The 20,243-nt window shown below is 44.5% G+C and overlaps 1 protein-coding gene across 10 annotated transcripts in view; it reads right to left on the reverse strand.

Annotated features, from left to right (window-relative positions):
• The window catches only part of nbeaa (neurobeachin a), a 198,082-nt gene that overhangs the window by 42,365 nt on the left and 135,474 nt on the right, over positions 1 to 20,243 (reverse strand). For 7 of the 10 annotated variants that reach the window (XM_072659423.1, XM_072659427.1, XM_072659425.1 and 4 more), the window contains exons 14-25: positions 19,886 to 19,965; positions 17,342 to 17,404; positions 16,026 to 16,123; positions 15,481 to 15,573; positions 12,304 to 12,412; positions 10,262 to 10,343; positions 9,465 to 9,588; positions 8,604 to 8,796; positions 6,306 to 7,316; positions 5,219 to 5,436; positions 4,455 to 4,608; positions 3,720 to 3,743 (exon numbers count right to left, since the gene is read on the reverse strand). In XM_072659423.1, coding sequence (XP_072515524.1) covers positions 3,720 to 3,743; positions 4,455 to 4,608; positions 5,219 to 5,436; positions 6,306 to 7,316; positions 8,604 to 8,796; positions 9,465 to 9,588; positions 10,262 to 10,343; positions 12,304 to 12,412; positions 15,481 to 15,573; positions 16,026 to 16,123; positions 17,342 to 17,404; positions 19,886 to 19,965 — 2,249 coding nt within the window. The remainder of the gene's footprint in view (positions 1 to 3,719; positions 3,744 to 4,454; positions 4,609 to 5,218; positions 5,437 to 6,305; positions 7,317 to 8,603; positions 8,797 to 9,464; positions 9,589 to 10,261; positions 10,344 to 12,303; positions 12,413 to 15,480; positions 15,574 to 16,025; positions 16,124 to 17,341; positions 17,405 to 19,885; positions 19,966 to 20,243) is intronic. The other 3 variants (XM_072659426.1, XM_072659429.1, XM_072659422.1) reach the window with 1 other exon arrangement.

Consider the following 20,243-nt stretch of genomic DNA (forward strand, 5'->3'; position numbering starts at 1 on the left):
CTGAAAACAAAAAGTCTACATCATGATGTGTTTCTAAACCGCAGAATTGTTCACAGCTCTGTTGTTGCAGTGACAGAACCCGCTGGGTTTCATGAAAACCCTAAAAAAAACTCTCTGCAACACCTTTTTAAATACCTTTCTGTGGTCGCTTTAAAGCTCTCGCGAACACATTTTGATATATTGTTTTATTTGATATATAACTAAACGTAAGGGAGGGTGTTAAGTGAAGCATTTAGAAAAGTGTAAATAGAAAACACAAAGCAGAAATATGATAAAGCACTCCTCAGACCTCTCTGAACGGCCTGGGCGTGGTCCTAATATTCTAATAAACGTGTGTGATTGACAGCCCTCCATCACTGGTGAGCAAACGTGGTTTACATTACATTTACATTTACATTTATGCCATTTAGCAGACGCTCTTATCCAGAGCGACTTACAAGGTTACACGTATTACAGGGGTGGGCCAATGTAGTGTTAGGAGTCTTGCCCAGGGACTCTTATTGGTGTAGCGCAGCATAGTCACCCAGACCGGGAATCGAACCCTGGTCTCCCACATGGTGTTGTTGTAACGCAATGGTAGGTGGTGGTGTTATCTGTTGCGCCACACCAACCGCATTACCATTGCAATGCACACAGTTGCGGTTGTTTCACAGATCTTCAGGGTTTGCAGAGGTTCTGATAACTGCAACTGAATTACCAGCCCATGTATATACATACATACATACATACATACATACATACAAGCTCTCCTGTCAACGATCCAGTCCTCACTGCTTCTTAGCTTTGGTGGCTGGCTACGCGCTGTGCCAGTAGGGAGGGGTACGGGTGGGCGGCCCGTTACCTCTCCGATTTGCTGCTGTGAGGGATGAACACAATAAAGGGGTGTTCGGGGAAGCCGCTCCCCCAGTCAGGGCTCGAGGTTTAGTTTTAGCTTTCGCTCTTTCTAGGTTGCTTAGATTCTAAGAGAGGCCAGAGCCAGGTTAGCCTTGTGATTGGTCAGGGGTATGCTGACGTAAACATGACCCCCTTTTAGGACCGCCCATTTCCACACTGAGAGGAGAGCAATACTGACGAAATGCGTTAGACTTTGGGAAGATCTTCATAAGACGTACTTTGTATTTGGCCCTGAGGAGATCAAGGTCCTTAGGGGCTTTAACCGAATTTTAAGCCATGTCTGGTTCCTAACACCACCACTGCACACACCTCTGACTTACAGCTTAACAACTGAAATGTGGAGCGTTCACTTGAATTAGGTGAAGCAGGTATGCTAGATGAGTGAAAGCAGAAAGATGCACAGCGTTTGGGGTCCCAGGACTGAATTTGGGAACCCCTGTTTGTGTGGACAGTCAAAATATAGTCCTATTTCGTAAAAGTACATCTCCATAACATGAGCACACTAACATTACTTTCCTTATCTTATAAAATTCCCATTTTGGACGTAATATGTTCTGTTATGACAGCTGAGACTAAACAAAACTACTACGATAGAAATCAGTAGTAGACGTCAGTGTGATGCTGAACGTGACTTTTATGCTGAAAGGGTGACAGACTGATCTTTTAATATTAGGATCTGGATTGAGGGTTAAAGGCAGCAGTGCACTGTGAGAGCCTTGCCCAGGGTTCCACCCACCTCTCCCCCTGAACTGCCTGGCAGGGGGTTCACTTCACTGCTCTTAACTCCTCTCTGAGAGCAAGAGCTCCCCTGCTTCTTCATGATCCACACATAAGACACACACACACACACACACACACACACACACACACACACACACACATATATATATACATATACAAATATATATTCATACATACATACAGTCATGTGAAACGGTTTGGACACCCTATGAAAACCTTTTTGTATGTTTATATATTTAAACATATGGATCATCTGTGAAATGTAATTAACAGAAATGCTAATACCAGTCTCTGGCATCAACTGGGAGAATGTTTTTCCCACTCCTCCATGCAGAACTCTTTCAGTTGCAGTGTTTAGACAGATGGTCTCACATTTCCTTAAGCTCCCTCTGATACAATAAAGAATTCTTAGTGGACTCTATATTGGAGAGCACTCCAGACCCCAAACCACGGCATGTCCACCTCCATGCTTCACAGCATATCTGAGATCTTGATTTCAAATGCTGCGCCTGGTTTGCGCCTAACATGTCTTCTGTTACTGTGTCCAAATAATTCAACTCTGGATTCATTTGTCCAAAGCTCAAAAATGTTCCACATGTCCTGGTCTTGCTCTGATTGTTTTTCATGACAGCAAGGCTTTCCTCCTTGCACAGCTCCAATGAAAATCAAACATTTGTCTCTTTGAGATGCTGGTCTTTGACATACTTTTCACTCTGTGGAACGACTGATTTCTGAGTTCAGAGATCTTTTTAAATCCCTTCCCAGACTCTTCTGCAGCCAACCTTCTTTCTGAAGACCACAGAGAACTCTTTGAATCTCACCAAAGTAACACTAATAACACTGGTAATAACACTTACTTTACCAATTAAGAGCAAACCAGACTAAATGTCTGATGATTAAATAAGACAGGCTCCTCCCTCTAATGATGTTCTAATCATCTACAGCTGATGTGCTGCACCTGATTCTAATTTTTAAGGCATTTTAAGTAGTATGAAATGGAGTAGGAGTGTCCTAACTTTTTACTCACAGGAAAACAGTATATTTTATTAATTACCATTTACAAAGTGATTTGTAAAAGACACTCCTTCAGTTCTATGTGTTTAGTTATATCACCTCCATCTCCCAATATTGTTCAAGTGAAGTGATCAAATGTCCGTATGTTCAAATATATTAAAAAAGAAAGGTTTTCAAGGGGTGTCCTGACTATTTCCTACATGATTGTACATATATATATATACCAGGCTGAATACATGTAGAAACACTCTAGGCTTGGATTCTTACACAGATGTAGGACTGACTGTAGGTTTGCGTTCATTTGAAATGTGGAGTTTGAGAAAATTAACAATGTAGGGATGGAAGCACCCAACTAAATTAACTAAAGTAGGTAGCTAGAAGTAATTGTACATTCATTGGGCCTACAAGCAGTAGTGAAGCAAAAATATTATTGATGTTGCTTGTTAGCCACAACTGAAGACGCAAACTTCAAACTCCAAACATGAGTGCATTCAATTGTTTTGCCAAACTACTGCTTTTAAAATACAGCATCAATGATAAATGACCCCCAAATACATTCCTTCACTGTGTTAGTGATGTAGAATGCAGCAAAAACTAAGCAAGAATCTGAAAAAAGTGCTCATGAACACCTGCTATCACTAGGGATGCACATATTTTGATTTTTGTGGTCAATTCTAATTTCAATTTCCTCATAAGCTAACCTGAACTTTTTGGGACGCTTATACCATGTGCCCTAAATGAACACACGCACATCTCTAGTACTTTCTAATCAGCCACAAAATAAATGTGTGCTCTTAAACGGGCCATTTTGAACTTCATAAACAAAAAAAAATATTCACCTTTTTTGAAATAACACATTAAGAGCCATTTCAAAAGTGAGTGGCAACTGCAAGACTTATTTGCCCTAAAAAATTTAAAATAATAAACTGGCCTAAAGCTTGTTTGGAGTGGCTGAATGGATTCCGAGGGTGCACCCCTAGTAATCACTCGATGCTAAGGTTGTTAGTTATATAGCAATGGAAATCAACAGTTAATAAATGTTAGAAAAGTGTAACAAAATGGGAACTTACAGGATTTGCACTAACCTTAGAACTCTGTACATGCAAAAGACAAAAAGAGAGAAAAAAGACAAAAGACAGAGAGGACAGGGTACAGAAAACAAACACACAAAAGAAAATGGTTAAAAAACATTAAAATATTAGAAAATTAGTTAAGAAATAAATCAAATTTGCAGAGTTTAGTAGAAAGATTTAAAGGGGATAAAAAGCAGAGGAATAAAAAGATGCAAAATAGAAAAGTTGAGGAAATTAGTGCTGTTAAATGGGCTGGTTTTGAAGACCCAGATTAAGGCGAATCCTAGACTAAAGGACTTACCAATGCTGCTTCAAGACTAAGCTCAATCCATTAGACTACATTTCCATTCAGAGTGCAGGGAGTAGTCTAGGACAGTGTTTAAACCCAGACCCATGTATTAGAGATTAAACCTGACGGAGAGGCAGCTGAGAAGGGCATCTTTCAGGCCTAAATCCATCACAGTCAACCTGAACATTGCACACATTAGATACTACAAAACCTGTAATTCAGCCATATTTTATCACCTGTTCAAATCTAGGAGAAAATAGCTGGAGGCTAGCAGCTAGCAAATAACAATATCTGAAAAATAATCATTTGAAAAAGCTGATGAAAATGAGATAATCCACTATTCAGGAGATCGTTCGCTACAAAACCAAACCCCAGCTGCACACTGCAGCAGCAGGCGATCTTACTGGCGTGCAGCCCATAGGGGGTGCTGTGGTGCCACTTACAGAAGGCGAGGTGGCAGCGGAGAGCAAGGGCAGGATCCCTCCACAGGCGATGATGATGTTATCAACCATCTGAGAAATGAGGTGGATGGTGTTGTGCACAAATATAATGTTCTCATTACTGTTCACAAAGTCCATGACTGATTTAGTTGAGTGGCTGAGGAGAAAAACAAGAAGAATGGAAAGAAGAGAAAGAGAAAATTAAAGCTTGGGAAATGCATTCAGAAATGTTCAATACTAAATAATATTTAAAATATTAATAGACAGTGTTTTTTTGGTCACTTTCGGTTCAATTGTAACTTACCCAGGACATGTGTTTGACATCCTTTTTCTATATCAATACATCCTACCCACAGCAAAAGAGCCCCTACTAGACACAGCCCCATGCTACTTTTTCTATTTCTTTCAATACTGATATTGTAATCTGTAAAGCTGGGTTCTCAGGTGGCACAGCTGTCTAAGTGTTTGCCCCTGTCACCTATAGGTCGTCAGTTTAATACTCTGCAATGCTACAGCCATCAGTGGCCGGGGGTCCCAGAAAGCGCAACTGGACTTGTTTCACATTATGGGGAAACCCGGCAAAAATGGAGATTTGGAGAGTGCTATGATAGCTAGCTAGCAAGCTTTCACATTCCCAGCACAGGTAGCACTGGTCATGTAATTGGGTTTGGCAAGCATCCAGCATTGTCTGCTAATACCAGCCCAACCACAATCGGTCCACAACGACATGCTACTCTAACCCCTTTAGCCCCCTACTGGACACTCACCTCCTCCACACGTGCACGTCTGTCTCCAGGGCGAAGAGCAGGTCTGTGAGCAAACGCTGGTGCATGGGCGACCACTTGAACTCTGGGATGCGGAACATGGTGGTCCGTGGGCCGGGGCTGAACTGGCGCCGCTGCTCTTCAGTCATGGGCATCCCCCTGAAGCCCAGATCCACCCTCAGGTCCCGCTCTATTTGACTGCCTGAACGTCCATGCAGAGCCTACAGGAGAGCATTCATCACTCATCAGCTTCTCTTGTCACTTTTGGGACTTTACACATTACACAAATGGAACCGCACTGGCCGGATTCTACACTGTTTGCAGGGGAAGACTAGATGGAAACAAATGAAAATAATGGCAAAGCAAAAACACAAGTATGATCGGTGTATCAAAACATCCAATTTACCCAGTTTCCCCCTTACATCAAACATAGTCATATAGACCAGTCGAGATTCAAGTGTTTAGTGTCTGAGGCTTGCTGCTTTATCCAGCTCTGCACTGAATCTACAAAGCTAACGTGGTGGCATGCAATAAGTAGTAAGGGGTAGGCGATAGGGTAAAAATTCTAGATCATGATTTTTAGACACTTATAAACAATACACACTGCAATATGATGACTACCAGTTGAGACTACCAGCTATGCAAGTACTCTCCCATACTTAGCACAGTGACTTGTACCCAGAATAATCTGCATTCCATCCAATCAAACGGCACCAACTCTCTCTGCAAAGAAATGTGCAGTTGGCGTTGTGTTCTGCAGGCTGCTCAACCCCAAGTTCCCCCAAGTTCCCAAGTATTGTGTCTCAGATGGCCAATCCTTTGGACTTTTACTATCTAGGCAGCTGCAACAGGATGTATCTGCCTGACCCTGAAGCTACCGACCCTTATCCTCTGGACTATCTGCATCTCCAGAAAGTCATTCCTGGTTCACCTGGTCATCATCAGATCATACTACATTTTCCTACATGTAATGTTCAATGTAATACTCGACAATAGGTCAGTGATCTGTAAGCACTGACCGATTCCACAATATGCTCATAAAAGCGATTACCATTGCCCAGCTCTAAATGGATTTAGAGCAGATTTGTACCTGTGTGGTGGCTGTAGTTTGGATCTTCTTCATTTCTTTATCCTTGCCATCATCTGACCTCTCCGTGTCTGACGTGGTGCTGACCGCATCTCCACTCTTGGCTGTGGTGGCATCTCCAGACCTGCTCTCAGGTCCCTCAGCCCCCCTTGCTGCAGCCTGGGCCTCGGCCTCAGCCAGCCTGCTGATGTCGGCCAGCGAGTCCTGCAGCTTGAAGCCCTCATCCTCTGGCAGCGTCCCTCCATGGCTCGGGCCAAGGTCGGCGCCGCAGGACGTCATGTGGGCCAGCAGGCTGAGGTCGTCGCTGGCACTGGAGGCGCAGGGCGGCTTGTCGCGGCCGGTCAGCGCGAGTGGCTCTGCTGGGGCCAGCGAGGGCAGGAGCTTCTCGTCAGCTTTTGGGAAGCTGAGGAAGCCATTGTTGCTGGGCACGCTGTCCTTTTCGTCGGCCAGCGTGATCAGGGGGCCCAGGTTGCTGTCTTCTTCTCCCAGGCCCACTATGCCCACTTCCTCTTCCTCCTTGGGCCCCAGGCCACCGTTGAGCTTGCGGACGGCCGCGCAGTAGGCGCTGTCCAAAAGGGAGTCCACTTCCACCAATGGGCCGTTTTCCATGCCCCCTGTGCCACCCAACGCCTCTGGGGACAGGTCCAGGTCATCCAGCTTGACCTCCGTGGCCTCCACCTTTTCGGCTTTGATGTCTACCAGCAGGTCATGGACCTCAACCCTGACCCCAGGCCCAGTCCTCTCAGGCTCCGCTTCAGGGCCCTTGGCCTCAGCCAGCAAGTTGCGAGAGTCTCCACCCTCGCCGTAGTCGGCCTCGCTCTCGGGCGTCTGCGTCTGGGAAGTGTCGTCCATCTCACGGATCTCCAGGTTGCCGTTGACTGCGGCCGGCTGTGCCGACAGGCCTGAGATGGTGCTGACTGAGCCCTTCTTTCCTTTCTTGATGTTCTCCTCTTCCTGACGCTGGTATTCCTCATACATCTTAGCCAGGTACTCCTTGTGGGCCTCGTACGTCACCTGTCAAGAAAATATAGCAGGCTCTGGATTGAACATAGAAGACCTTGACCTTGAGTGTTTCGGATCTCATTTGTTACATACAGAAGCACACTTTAACATATACACTGCTGGTCTTAAGGGACTTTTCCTATGTTATTAAAAAACACCTACAATGAGTTTGATAGTATAAAGCAGCTATTTACCAATACTGGTACTGCATACTACATACCAGAATGATATGGCCACGATTTGGATTTTACCATATTGCTGATGCCATGATAAGGTATAATACTATTGACAACAACCTAGACTATTGACAACAACCAAACAAGTTGTATCTTCAAATTACATATTATATTAAAGTAGAAAATACTTAATAGTGCACAGTCAGCACTTAATACTCCTCTTTTGCAGCCAAGCTAAGAGTCTTCATTTTATTCTTTTCACAAACACTTCCTTGCAGAACACTTGCCTAGCTATGCCATATTCTTGGCCAGCCTTGGTCAGCTAACTCGTCCTACATCCTTTTGCTGTTTAAGGGTTTATTACATTCTCTTTCTTGGCTAGAATATTATATATAATCTTCCCTCGACTTCCACAGTTACTCTTAATCTTTATTTTACTTCGTCAATCCATTTCATTCATAACTGCCGCTAGCACTAGCAATGCGCCCCAAACTAGGAGGGCAAGCACTTTTCCCAATACACGTGAAGCCAGCCACCACCTCTTTTTGGCAGAAAATCGCCGGGTATCCAGCCCCGCCACACCATATAACGGATGCCTGTGCCAGCCAACATCACTCAAGAGATGTGGGGAGAGAGCACCATCTAATCGCCCGGAGAGTGCACAGCCAATTGTGAAGAAAACGTCATAGTGATTGCCATTTCTTATAGACAAGAACAGGGAAAACTGTGAGCTGTAGGCATTTCTTAAGATTCACTTCTGCTTCAAACAATAGAAACATCACCGCCCATATACTTCTATGCGTCTTTTACAATGGCATGGAGGTTAAGCAATACATCCACTAGCGGGAAGGTCAGAGTCAAACGTGTCCGTACGCCAGCGGTCAGGTTTGGCTTGTGCCACCTGACATGAATGAGCCTTTATACTCTCTGTCTGATCCTCAGCTATTCAGAAGAGCCTAGTTTGCTAACTGGACAACTTCTGCACATGCCATTTTATATTTCTGCAGGTGTCTTCCCACTTCAAAAGTCAAGTAAATATGTAAATTGACCTGTGCTGCACAATGTTTTGTATGTTGAGTGTACAGTCTGGTGTCATCAGAGCAAAACAAACTGTGACTCGAACCTTAGAGTGGGCGATGCTAAGCGTGTCCACCCACACGCGCCAGCCACCCCACTCGTACTTGATGGCGTGGTACAGCAGGATGCGGAAGATGTTGTAGACCATCTCTGTGATCTTCTGCTCCTCTGGGTTCTTAGGGTTTATGTATCCGAGAGAGAACATCCAGTCCTGCCACACTGAACACTGCAGCAGACACCTACGGAAACACACACACATGCACGCGCACGCACACGCACACAGTGGAATAAGTATTAGAACACTTCAGAGGAACTGTTATGGTGTGCAGTGCAGTTCCCTCCATCATTATCATATGTATAGTTAGAAGAGAGTGAAACAGCTGTCTGGCACACATTTTGCTGCTTGTGTGTATTTGGCCTGCAAGTTCTTACAGCAGTGTTTTGGCTCCATCTGCTTCCAGCATAATGACAGCGTTCCAGGAACTACGAAAATACTCATCTGAGTTTTTGGCTGACTGTTGTTAGCGTGGCGACAGCTGAGGCGCTGCCACTCGAGAAGAGCGAGCTTTAAACTTGTTTAGAGAGGAGCGCAGCACGAGCTAACTGCAGCGCGCTAACGAGGCGCTGAGGCTAACGTCAGCCAGCGGGAGACAAAGCCAAACTCAGCCTCCATAGGGGCCATTAAACAGGACACAACAGGGGCCAGTGCCCTGTTTTCTCCCTCCGCTAGGGGCTGCAGTAATTATGACGGTAATTGTTTTAATGGAGAAAGGACGGGTCCTACTGTGAGGATGAGGTTCAGCGTGCATGTTTCTGATGATTATTGAGAAAGTGTGAGTGTGTGTGTGTGTGTGTGTGTGTGTGTGCGTGCGTGCGTGCGTGCTTGAGTGCTAGTGTTTATGTGTACCGTCTGTTCTCTCGGCTGTTGCTGAAGAGCTTGATCATGTCGGACAGGAAGAGGCGGCGCACCTCCATCAGCTCAGTGCTGGGAGTGGAATTCTTCAACAGTGTGGCCACCACCTTCAAAATCACTAAAAGAGAGAGGGGGGGGGGCAGAGAGGGGGTGAGAGAAAGAGAGAGGTAGAGGAAGTGACAAAAAAAAAAGAAAAAAAAAGAAAGGAGAAAGTGATGGAGAAAGGACAGGAAGGAGGAAGAGAGAGAGGATGGGAAAGAGAAAAAGACAGAACGGGAGGGGGAGAGGGTCCCGAAGGAGAGGCAGAGAAAGGGGTGAGAGACACAGAAGGCAAGAGAGAGAGTGAGAGAAGGGCAGAGAAAAGGTTTGAGAGCAAGAGAGACAGAAAAAGGGAGGCAGAGAGAAGGCGAGCGCGAGAAAGAGCGTGAGAGAAAAGTTAGAGAGCGAGAAAGAGTGGCCGAGAAACGGAAGGAGAGGGAAAGAGAGAAAAAGAAAGAAAGAGAGAGAGAGAGAAAAAAAAGAGTGAGAATGAGAGGCAGAAAAGGGGCGAGAGAGAGAGACAGAAAGAGACAGAGAGACACAGAGAGAGAGAGAGAAAGAGAGAGAGAGAGAGAGAGAGAGAGAGAGAGAGACACAGAGACAGAGAGAAAACGAGAAAGAGAAAGAAGAGAGAAAACGAGAAAGAAAAGAGAGAAAACGAGAAAGAAAAGAGAGAGAGAGAGCCATTTCCATCCTTGCAGTGTGTGTGTGTGTGTGTGTGTATTCTACTGTTCTTCCGTAAGCACACTTACTGGGATTCTGGATCTTGACGGTGGAGTCGGGCTCTGGGTGGGGCTTGTGGACCACCTGAGTACACACCTGCTCTGTAAGAATCTGCAGGGACAGAAGGACAGGTGTTCAGCAGTCAGTACAGGACTGAATAACTTAAGAGGGTAATCCTCCACACATACAGGAGCGATGTGGAGAACGGTCTCCGCTCCGCTCTGGACGTGTGTGAGAGGTATGTAGTAGTTGTGTGAAAAAAAACAGGACAGAGAACAATAACTGATGCAAGCCCTTAGACAGAGAGCTCCTCATTATCCGCCGGCTGTGCTTGCGAAATAAGACCAACACAGCGAGCCAGACCAACAGTTTTAGAACAGAGCTACAGTACTAGAGGGGTGTGTGTGTGTGTGTGTGTTGGTCAAGGCAAAAACGAAAGCCAGAACCAGCAATGTAATCATTCCTAACTGTAGCCTGCGCTAGCTAGCATCGTGCTGAGTAATGAGGAGGAGGGACAGGGGGGCTCTCTTGGACTCAACCATGCACAGACCTGTGATCTCCTAATGATGGGGCCAGTTTTATATGAATAAGGAGAAATAAAAACGGCAATTAAGCTGTAAAAAGTTGAACATTCAACTTCATGCAGAGGAGTTAAGGTGTGTGCATGGTGACACTTGCCACAGTAAAAGGTTTTTTGCTCCCAATTTGGTTCTGTCAATTTACTCACACATTCGTAACTCCCCCTATCACTAGCAACACTCCTGACACTAGGAGGGTGAGGACTCCGATACATATGAAGCCAGCCAACTTGGTCAATAAGGCATTGCCAGGCAGCTGACATGCTTGGAAGAAAGCACTGGGACCAGAGCTCCACTGCACCAGCCAACACTGCTTAAGAGCGTCATCTACCCACCCGGAGAGAGAATGGCCAATTGTGCTCTCTGGGACTCCGGCCACTGATGGCAAAGAGGCATGGCTTGGGATTCCCGGTGGGGATACACAGTGTCGGATCATGGTTCGAATCTGTGAGCAATTATTCATTCTTTTGTTTTCCCCAGTAACAATAAAAACACAGCTGAAATGTGACTTACCAAGACCTGTACATCTGTTCCTTTATCTAATCACAGCAGCTTTAGAAAAAAACATCCGAATGGATCAAACAAATGTGACATATGGCCCTCCCTCTCCCCCATAACTCAATGCTAGGCAGCATGGGTGCAACAGAACTGGGAGTTAGTGCTCTCCTCCAAGTGCGTCTAGCTGTCCAATGACTGTTCCATCTGAACCTCACTGCATGACCATGCTTCTGACCGTTTATCTGCACGGACTTCATCATCTCACTCACGTTTTCATCTTATATGGCTTGACGGCACATTTGCCTCTTTTGTTCTATTCAGTTTAGTTTTATTGTTGGTTTTTATTCCTGTTTTGCTTATTATTGTTATTATCCAGTGTCGACCTGAGGAGGACGGGTTCCCCTTTTTGAGTCTTGGTTCCTCTCAAGGTTTCTTCCTCTCGATCAAGGTTTTTTTTCCTTGCCAACAGGACATGCAGTTGTAGGAACACTGTAATAGGTGTAAAACTTTTGCCTTATGTCCAAACCAAAAGAAATGATTTAAAAAATAATCAAATTAAATAAATAAATAAACATATATGGTTCTTGGCTTGGACATGCAGTTCTAGGAAAAGCCTTTAATGTGTGTAGAACATTTGTCTTATGTTCAGGTTCTATAATATTCACCCCGTCAAACCCACAGTCTTAAAAATAAAAAAATAAAAAATAAAATAAAATAATAATAATAATAATAATAAATAATATAATAAATAAATAAATTGGTAAGGCTCCTACCAATTTATTAGAACTGCACATCCAAGCACCAAGAACCAATTAGCAAACCTTTACTTTTAAAATAAAAAAGAAAAATAAATTAATAAATACATTTTAAAATCAATTTGTTCAGGAATAAAAAGGAACTAATTGTTCCTGAACTAGTTGTTGTTGCTGTTGTTGTTTTTTTATTTTTATACCGTGTCTGAACCCTGGTGCTGGTTGAGTGTGTTTGTGGCATACCTCATAGAGTGTGTTGTAGGTAGTGACTGTCACAGTGTTGGTGTGCATCATTAATCTCTCGCCCAGCAGCGTGAAGAGGCTGTGTGTGTGCATGATCTCCACTTTCCTCCTGCAGTGACACACACACACGGACACACAATTAGTGAGAGGGCTGGGGGAAAAAAAAAAAAAACAAGCACATTGAAAGTCACGGCGTGTCGTATGAAGCTGAAGGTGCAGGTAAGCATAACTTACAAATCCTTCCAATTTCAACACACACTCCTTCACACCATTCAGATCAATCAAAAGTTACTCTGAACTGACAGGTTGACATAATTGTTACAGACACCGCGCCGCTCAGGGGCACATCCCACACACAGACACACAATGAGGTGCAGGAGATCCCCCAACACACATAAAAAGGCATCCATTTCTCTTCTCATGTCCCTTTTAACACCCCATAAGATCGTCAGAGGAGCATGCCAGTGCCAAGGCCCCGACTTCGCAAGGCATGGTTTTTGGAGGGCACCCTGTTTCTAAGTGTGATATGTCACGTTGCGTAGCGGCACTCTCTTGCTGGTAAGCTCAAGGTGTCAGGTTTCGCTCTACCGTCATGTCATCAGCTATACTTTCACTGCTACAGGCCCATTGGAACTAAGATAATATCACTAAACCACTTAAAAGGCTTAGCCACAGTATCAGAATGCACCAGAATTTCATACTCATGGTATGCAGGAGCTGCTTTAAATAGTAATGGAAGGTTAAAATAAACAAATCTTTAAATAATGTTTTCAACACTGGGCCCTATATTAGCAATCTTTCGGGTGAGTCGTCAACCGTACACTGCGCAGCTTGATTTAGGGCTGCTTAATTAATCATGGGTGTGTTTTGAGCGTAACATGCAATAAACCAATCAGCGGGTCACTTGCCATTCCCCTTTAGAGCCAGGTGCAGTCTGGCTTTGGCAGAACGCTAGTTCAGGGGGTATATGCGCATTGGGCACACACCTGTGTTGACAATTCACTGCCAAGATAGCAATGGACGTCTGACTGTTGCCGTCTGCCTAGGTTGTTTTCAGTCAGTGTTCACTGGTGTTTTTTAGTTGCCAAGACAACAATACGGCAGAAATTTACCTGAACACACCTCATTTCGAGCCCACCACGCCCATCGGCGTAAATATATACCCAAGCACCGTCTATCTGCGTAAAAAATGGACTATTGGCAAGGTGTAAGATAGCAACGAGCATCGCGGCGTGCCTTGTGCAGTGTGTAAGATAGGGCTCACTGTGTAAGGTTCCTTTAGTGTAATCTTAATAAACGGTCCAATCAGAGTGGTTGGACTTTCCTTTAGCAACTTTCCGTAGCCGCACCCAGAAAGCATGGTTTATCAATGGCAGCTTATTTAGTTTAGTAATGCTATCATATTTTTTTTAGCTTATCCTGTAATACCCTGTACTTGGAAAATACAGCAATCAGCCATAGCACTAGTAACATTAGTATTGCAGCCTAATACTGACAAGGTCCCCCTTGTGCCGCCACAACAGATCTGACCATTTGAAGCATGGACTCATTTGAAGCAAGGCCCTCTGAAGGTATCCTGTGGTCTCTGGCACTAATAAGTTAGCAGCAGATCCTTTAAGTCTTATAAGTTGTGAGGTGTGTCACCATGGATCACATCAATGAGCCTAAGGCGCACATGACCCTGTTGCCGGTTCACCGGTTACCCTTTCTTGGAGACCTTTTGGCAAGTACTGACCACTGCATACCAGGAACACCCCTCAAGACCTGCCTGATGTTTTGGAGATGTTCTGACCCAGTCGTCAAGCCACGTCACCGGTTGGCTGATCAGTGTTTTGCTTTATTGAATTTGTTAAAATCACATTGTAGGATGCAACTGTCGCTAAGGGCAACACTGCGCTAACGAATAGCAAATGATATACTGCACAGCCCAGCCACACACACAGACTCGAACTGTGACAAAAAAAAGTCATTTTGACATCAGTTCCTGCAGAACTATTCCTCATCATTCTCTCTGCAACGGAGATACACTCAGTGTGTGTGTGCTCACACACAGGACAAAGTGGCTCACAGGCTTATTCAGTCAGTTAGCTGCTAACAACGGCATCTGTTCAGTTAGCACACTCCTCTGTTCACGTTTCACGAGATTACAGGATTAGTGCAATCATTACCGTCATTTCACTCTCATTTAAAGTGACTCTGTGATGGGGCAGTCGGTGTGTTCTGGGGAGAACGGTCCTCCACAAGCCAATCTGTTTCTACTCATCAGAATGAATGGAAAAGAAGCAGGAGCTGAAAATTCTCCCAACTTTCAGGAGCTTCAAGAATGATGAATGCCTTTCCCACTATTCACTTCTGCTGCATAGAAGTATAGCCTTAGCGGATGCACGCTCTGTCAGACTGATTATTCTGCTACAGTCAGTCGTGGAGTACCCCGCTCCCTTGCGGAGCTATTTCTCCTTATCGGAAAGTTTTCACGAAGACTGACTTTCTCAGGCTGTTCATAAACTGTGAAACACAACTAGCTTTTTTTATGGAAGCTCAATCTAATATCTTTGAAAGAGTAACTGTATAGGAGAAGGGACTCCTACCAATCCTACCAATGAACCAGCCCTGTGACCCCATCCGCATATCCCTACCGATAAACCAGCCCTGTCTCCCCATCTCCCTACATATGAACCAGCCCTGTCTCCCCATACCCCCAACAATTAACCAGCCCTGTCTCCCCAAACCACTACATATGAACCAGCCCTGTCTCACCATACCCCTAACAATTAACCAGCCCCATCTCCCCATCCCCATACCAACGAACCAGCCCTGTCTCACCATACCCCCAACAATTAACCAGTCCTGTCTCCCAATACTCATCCCCATACCAATGAACCAGCCCTGTCTCCCCATCCCCCTAACAATTAACCAGTCCTGTCTCCCAATACTCATCCCCATACCAACGAACCAGCCCTGTCTCCCCATCCCCCTACCAATAAACCAGCATCAGCAGTTATGTCCAGGAAAATAATCCCCATATATTGTCACTGTCTGACAAAAACCTTGTATCTCCATGTTTGCTGTTCTGTGAATCTGGCAGTTGTTCTTTAAATTGTTTATACACCTGGAGGAAAATAAATAAGTCAAATTTGCAAGATAACGTGATAAGAAGGATAATCTGATGTCACTCACTTGTGTCCGAGGTGTTTCAGGAAGTATCCCAGGACTTTGAGCGCCTGCACTCGGATGCTTTCACTCTTGGAGGCCAGGAGCTTGTAGATGACCCTAATGGCCGAGAAAATAAGAGTCAGAGGCTGTTCAGGCTCATTTTCCACATCAGCCACTGAAGTGCAGTAATAACGTGTCTGTGGTTTTATGTACACAAAGCAGTCACTTATTAAAACCTTAACTATGTTCACACAATACAATACTTTCCCTTATTTCTAAAACAAAGTGAGGAAAACCGTGCCTTCCATGATCTAGACCCTTAGGCAACCCACAGGCACAGTGCAGGGGAAAGCATTTTGGAAGGTGTCTTGGCTTGAAGGTCATTAGCTCTGGTCTAAGGGGAAGGAAGGAGCTTGTATTGAACGGAGCCAAGTGAAGCACAGACAGGCTGAAGGGCCATGTGACTGATGTGGCGGTGACAGGTCGAATCTACTTCAGTTATGTAAGTGCAGCAGGGGCAGGCGTGCATGTGTGTGTGTGTGTGTGTGTGTGTCTCTCTCAGGGCTCACCGTATTCCGTTTCTCTGGTCGAAGGCTGGGATCATGGACGCCGGGTGCTCGGACATGAGGGCCACCAGAAGTTGCAGAACGTCATGGATGTTCTCGTCCTATAGATGGAAGGAAGGAAGGAAGGAAAGAAGGAAGGAGAAGAGCAGATAAGATAAGCAGAGAGCTATTAAAATCATTGGAGAGTCCTCTAAAAGTATTGATATTAGCAGTGGTGAGGACATTGCATAAGATTTCAGGATTCATTTCCTTTACAAGAAATGATCTCGCTGTGTTACATATATAGTGTTACAGCAGGTTCCTGGGAAACCGCGACCGTCGCTTCACTGCAGTTTGTAATTGCTAAGATCACATCCCAAAGGACAAACAACAGAACCCAGTGCAGTATCTACAAAAACACCACAGAAGAGTACACACTAGTGGTCAAGGGGTTGGAATCACTTGCTACTGTGCCTTTTTTTAATCATGTGTACAACAACAAACTTTTACAATGTGAATTTAAATATTTAAATAATTTATGTTTTTATATAATATTTTTACCCTCATGTAAAAACCTCTCCAAAATGAAAACTTCACAGGTGGTGGACAAAAAAACTTTGTGGAAAGATTATGTGGAAAAAAAAACAGGGCACCCCCTAAAACGTTTAACATATTTATTATGTTAACAAATTTGAGGGATAAAATATAATTAACAGAAATGCAGTGTAGGAAAAGTTAGGACACCGTATGTCCTAATAGCTGTTTGTCCCCGTTTGGCTGAAATAACTGAAATTTTTTTCTATGACATTTTCTATAACCATGTACCAGTCCCTGACATGGACTAGTAGGAAGGTTGGTCCCCCTCCTCCATGCAGAAATCTTTAAGCTGTGTAATATTTGGGGTATATCTTGCATGCATATCCCATTTCGAAGCACCCCACAGCATCTCTGACTTCTGACTATTAAGCCATTCATTGATGCACTTGCTGGATTATTTTTGTCCATTGTCATGTTACATGGCCCACTTTAACTTTTTTTTGGGCAATATGGTCTCATATTTTATATCGCCACCAGTTAGCATCATCACGCAAACTGTACACCTAAATCATCCTGCACTGGCAACCCACATACATCCATGATATTAATTGCTGGGGTACAGGATACCATTTCTTGTAAGCTATGATGGCATTGTAGCTCCAGTGGAGCACTACAGAAGCCTTAAACACAAACATTTGCCGGTCGATTCATTCCTTCCATTCAAAATGCAATGAATTCTTGCTGTGCAGCCGTTCTTACAGAGCAAATGGTAGAAGGCTGGTAGTGTATATTGGGATCATTACCTCATGCATGGTTAACAGGTAGTTCAGAATGCTTTGTAGTTCATCTTCTTTCACACCTCGGTCCTGCAAAATAGGTGGAGATAGACAGATATGGCACATTTTTGAAGTAAGAACAGTAGTGTTACAGCACACATACGACTCATCACGCTTTACTCTTTGCTTGCAGTACACGTGTGTTAGCTACTTTCCACCAGACTGCCAGCATATAATTATTTCCTATGCCCAGTGCTAGTGAGAGTCTTTGCTACCAACTAACCTGATAACTTGTCGAGTCCACTAGCCCTGCTGCAGCGAAAGTCTCTGGGGGACTGAGAAGCTGCTCCTAACTTATAGAAAGTGGATTACCGAATACCAAATTCACAGTAGCACAGAAGTTCTGATAGCTCTTGGTAAGGTTCGGTAGTTCTTGGCATGATTTGGTATTTTTTAGGTAAGGTTTGATAGCTCTTGGTAAGGCTGGGTAGTTCTTGGTAAGATTTGATATTAAATTCATAGGGTTTAATATGATGTCAGGCCACCCTTTACAGCTAAAACAGCTTCAACTCTTCTGGGAAGGCTTTCCACAAGGAGCGTGTTTATGGGTATATCTGAAGCGCATTTGTGAGGTCAGACACTGATGTTGGACGAGATTTGAGGCCAGGATTGAGGCGCAGGCCAGTCAAGTTCTTCTACACCATACTCGCTCATCCATGTTTCATCAGGACCTTGCTTTGTGCACTTCCCCAAACTGTTCCTGCAAAGTTGGGAGCATGAAATTGTCCAAAATCTCTCAGTATGCTGAATCATTAAGAGTTCCTTTCACTGGAACTAATGGGCCAAACCCAAACTCCGGAAAAACAACCCCACACTATAATCCCCCCTCCAGCAAACTTTACATTTGACACAATGCAGTCCGCTGTCCTCGGGATGCTAGATGGAGAAGCGTGATTCTCCACTCCAGAGAACACCCCTGTATCCGAAGCTTGGTGATGTAAGGCTTGGATGCAACTGCTCGGCCATGAAAACTCATTCCATGAAGCTCTCTATACTGAGCTAATCTGAAGGCCATATGACATCTGGAGGTTTGTAGTGATTGACCCTCTGTCATTTCGTGGCTGAGTTGCTGTCGTTCCCAATCGCTTCCACTGACAGATGACTGTGGAATATTTAGTAGAGAGGAAATTTCCCGACTGGACTTGTTGCACAGATGGCATCCCATCACGGTACCACGCTGGAATTCACTGAGCTCCTGAAAGCGACCCATTTTCACAAGTGTTTGTAGAAGCAGTCTGCATGCCTAGGTGCTTGGTTTTATACATCTGTGGCCATGGAATTGATTGACAACACAGTGTGTATAGGAAATATACAATAGAGCATTTTTTCTGCCTATTTTAGAGCACAATTTCTATGTTTAGTAAAAATGAAGCAAATAATCAGTAGACCAGGGATGCCAAACATTTCTAGGTCACGACTAATATGAACATATTCCCCAGATATATTCTACTATAGCTGGTCATGGGCGTGACCCGCTGAAGCTCTGCTATATGTGACCATGTCAAATGAGCGTTTAACAGTCTTTTACTTCCAGGCAGACTGTGATAAAAATAAAAAGTGAGGTCCAATTAGTGGTACACGCAACCCACTGTGAATACCTGCCTGCTTCATGTGCATGCGCCATAACTAATCTGATTAGTGCGGGAATGTGTCTGGGTGATAAACCGGGGCCACTCACGCAGGTCACTAATGCAGCTAACATCTGGATGCAAACCAGGAAAATGGGAGGGGGGGGGGGGGGGGGGGGCAGGGGGTTGTTGAAAATGGCAGCAGCGAAAAGCGAAAAAGGCAGCGGCTAAACGAATAAAAGACGCTGCTTAGCAACCGCATCATGTTTTCCCCAGACAAGACAAAAGCCTAAAGCTAGAACACTGTGTCCATGTGACATTTCTTTCTCTCGCTCTCTCTCTCTCTCTCTCTGTCTCTCAAACACACACACATACACGCTTTCTCTTCTTCGGAGCGTTGATCCATAATGCAATTCTCTCTGCGTGCCGGCCCGCTCTGTAGCTGAACATTTTCATTGTTTCAAACAGCATGAAGACAAACAAATTTCTGTATGACCGCCTTACACGCTTACACACACACACAAAACACATAATAAAGCTCACCAAAGAATGAGGATAAACAGCTCTGCATATGAATAAAAGCTCAAATCCTCTTTCTTCTTCTGTCTCTGTTTGAAAACTAACAATTTATTTATGACTGTATAAAAGCAGCATCTGTATGAATAATTGAGAGACAAACTCCAAACATTACCAATATCTCAACGGCCTGGAGAGTGGGGTCACCCGCTCCACTAACACACCCTGAACGTACAGGTAGTAGAGCACGCTAATTAAAATGACACCGTATCACTGCATTAAAGGAACGAGGAGCGTGATCTCTCGGTTTCTCCTCTGCTTGATGCTGATTATTATGCAGTAGCAAAGTGTCCAGTGATAATTATGGGGCTCACGCAGCATACGCTTCTATAGCCAATTAATCACACTAAGCAGAGGGTGTGCTCACCTTGAGAATGAGCTGCTTGAGGAAGAGAAGCATGAAGGCGCGGAGGGAGATGATCTCCTTCTGTGTGGGACGAGGACCATCTGCAAAAAAAAAAAGGAAAAATAGCAATTACACACAGGTTATACACAGCCACGACACACGGACAGCGGTTTTAAACCTGCGCTGCTCAAAGTGCAGACGCCAGTGATGACCAGTACTGTAACAAAGCTATGTGGGGGGTACAGTGCCATCTACCCACCCTGGAGAGAGGTCTCTCAGGGCCTTGGCTGATGATGGCTAGCAGCATGAACGGGATTCGAACAGGCGGCATAGTGACAGCGCCTTAGTCTGCTTGGGGCCCCATAAAGTTCTGATAGAA

This window comes from Salminus brasiliensis, chromosome 16 (assembly GCF_030463535.1).
Source record: "Salminus brasiliensis chromosome 16, fSalBra1.hap2, whole genome shotgun sequence".
Classification (NCBI taxonomy): domain Eukaryota; kingdom Metazoa; phylum Chordata; class Actinopteri; order Characiformes; family Bryconidae; genus Salminus; species Salminus brasiliensis.